Raw genomic sequence first — 2,599 nt, 5'->3', positions numbered from 1 at the left:
TGAGATCCAGCAATGCCTTGATAATCACTTCGACTTCTTTTTTCTGTTTCTTTCTTCTAGTTTCAATGATTAAGACAGGCACACCTGGATGTTCTTGGATAATTTTCTTATTTTAAAGTTAGCTAAACAGCATCTGTAATTCTTTATTAAGTGAAAATGACATTCACAATCTCTGAGATTAGGGTGTGGTCCTCATTAGCAGCCATACTCTGTCTCACAAATTCTTTAATAGCAATTGGCTCATATCAGTTTCCTTACTTATTTGACACACTTTTGAACTTTTAAACTTGGATGGTTTCGAAGTTTCTCTATGATCTGGCGTCCATGGTTGTAGGATAGGGTCTAACAAGGCACTGAGGTCAAAACATAAGGAAACAGCACTCTGGGGCTTGTTCTCATAATGAATTCCTCCCATCTCATATAGAAGACCCAGGCTTCTACACTATGCTCCTGACCTCGTCTGCTGCATGTTTTCTTAAACTCTTCCTGTCATAGCCACTGTGTGGCTCCCTAATTGTACTTCCTTCAAAGTTCTGGTCATCTTTCAGGACAGTGGCCTGAGAATATCTCACTGTCATCAAGTCTCTTGTCCTATGTCACCACTTCTGACAGACCTTTCTACAATTTTGATGCAGAGTGTCTGTCACGTTTTATCCTCTCTTGTTCACCTGTGACTTCCAGTACTTTTGCTCCTGACACCATATCACTATTTATGCTAGAATGCAAGCCATAAGTGCATTGATTTAAAAAACATAAATTAAAATATGCTTTATTATTTATTATCTCTGTTTGTGTGCATGTGTGCATATGTGCAATATAGCACATGTGTGGATGTTAGAAGATAATTTGCAGAAGACCGTTTTCTCCACTCCATATGTGATTCTCAGGGTTCAAACTCAGGGGTCAGACTCATCAGCAGACATTCTTATCTGATCATCATCTCCCAGGCATCTTGTTGCTCACTGGCTTCAGAATTGCATTTCTACTAGGACCTAGGATGGCATTTTGCATCAAGAAGATGCTCTTTGAGTGTTTGGCAAACTGTAAAATAACAGGAGATATTCACCAAGGGCTTCTGAGGGTCATCACTGTTCTAGACTCTCAAAGTGTGCTGCCTCATTTTATTCCATACATGTTTGCAGATGAGAAAGCTGAGTCCTGGAAAGGCAAGACTCACACAGATGCTGAGTCAGGCCTTCATACGGTGCTGGGATAGGGCGCTGGGATAGGGTGCTGACATGGATAGGGCGCTGACATGGATAGGGTGCTGTGATCGGGCGCTGACATGGACAGGGCATTGGGATAGGACGCTGACATGGATAGGGTGCTGGGATAGGGTGCTGACATGGATAGGGCACTGGGATAGGGCGCTGACATGGATAGGGCGCTGACATGGATAGGGCGCTGTGATCAGGCGCTGACATGGACAGGGTGCTGGGATAGGGCGCTGACATGGATAGGGCGCTGACATGGATAGGGCGCTGACATGGATAGGGCGCTGACATGGATAGGGTGCTGGGATAGGGCGCTGACATGGATAGGGCGCTGACATGGACAGGGCATTGGGATAGGGCACTGACATGGATAGGGCGCTGGGATAGGGTGCTGACATGGACAGGGTGCTGGGATAGGGCGCTGACATGGATAGGGCGCTGACATGGATAGGGCGCTGACATGGATAGGGCGCTGACATGGATAGGGTGCTGACATGGACAGGGTGCTGGGATAGGGCGCTGACATGGATAGGGCGCTGTGATCAGGCGCTGACATGGACAGGGTGCTGGGATAGGGCGCTGACATGGATAGGGCGCTGACATGGATAGGGCGCTGACATGGATAGGGCGCTGACATGGATAGGGCGCTGACATGGATAGGGCGCTGACATGGACAGGGCATTGGGATAGGGCACTGACATGGATAGGGCGCTGGGATAGGGTGCTGACATGGATAGGGTGCTGGGATAGGGTGCTGACATGGATAGGGTGCTGACATGGATAGGGTGCTGGGTTAGGGCGCTGACATGGATAGGGCGCTGACATGGATAGGGTGCTGACATAAATAGGGTGCTGACATGGATAGGGTGCTGACATGGATAGGGCGCTGACATGGATAGGGTGCTGACATGGATAGGGTGCTGACATGGATAGGGCGCTGGGATAGGGCGCTGACATGGATAGGGCGCTGACATGGATAGGGTGCTGGGTTAGGGCGCTGACATGGATAGGGCGCTGACATGGATAGGGCGCTGGGATAGGGTGCTGACATGGATAGGGCACTGACATGGACAGGGCATTGGGATAGGGCACTGACATGGATAGGGTGCTGGGTTAGGGCGCTGACATGGATAGGGCGCTGACATGGATAGGGTGCTGGGTTAGGGCGCTGACATGGATAGGGCACTGACATGGATAGGGCGCTGGGATAGGGTGCTGACATGGATAGGGCACTGACATGGACAGGGCATTGGGATAGGGCGCTGACATGGATAGGGCGCTGACATGGATAGGGCACTGACATGGACAGGGCATTGGGATAGGGCGCTGACATGGATAGGGCGCTGACATGGACAGGGCATTGGGATAGGGCACTGACATGTATA

The 2,599-nt window shown here is 49.9% G+C and overlaps 1 protein-coding gene across 1 annotated transcript; it reads right to left on the bottom strand.

Moving 5' to 3' along the window:
* Positions 1 to 1,121: 1,121 nt before the first annotated feature.
* On the bottom strand, positions 1,122 to 2,312 carry LOC127198117 (keratinocyte proline-rich protein-like). The gene has a single exon (XM_051155914.1). The coding sequence runs from the start codon at positions 2,310 to 2,312 to the stop codon at positions 1,122 to 1,124; it is 1,191 nt and encodes a 396-aa protein (XP_051011871.1).
* Between the last annotated feature and the right edge of the window lie 287 nt (positions 2,313 to 2,599).

This window comes from Acomys russatus, chromosome 2 (assembly GCF_903995435.1).
Source record: "Acomys russatus chromosome 2, mAcoRus1.1, whole genome shotgun sequence".
NCBI classification, from domain to species: Eukaryota; Metazoa; Chordata; class Mammalia; order Rodentia; family Muridae; genus Acomys; species Acomys russatus.
The sequence above is the reverse complement of the archived record's forward strand: the minus strand, read 5'-3'. Positions and strand labels throughout refer to the sequence as shown.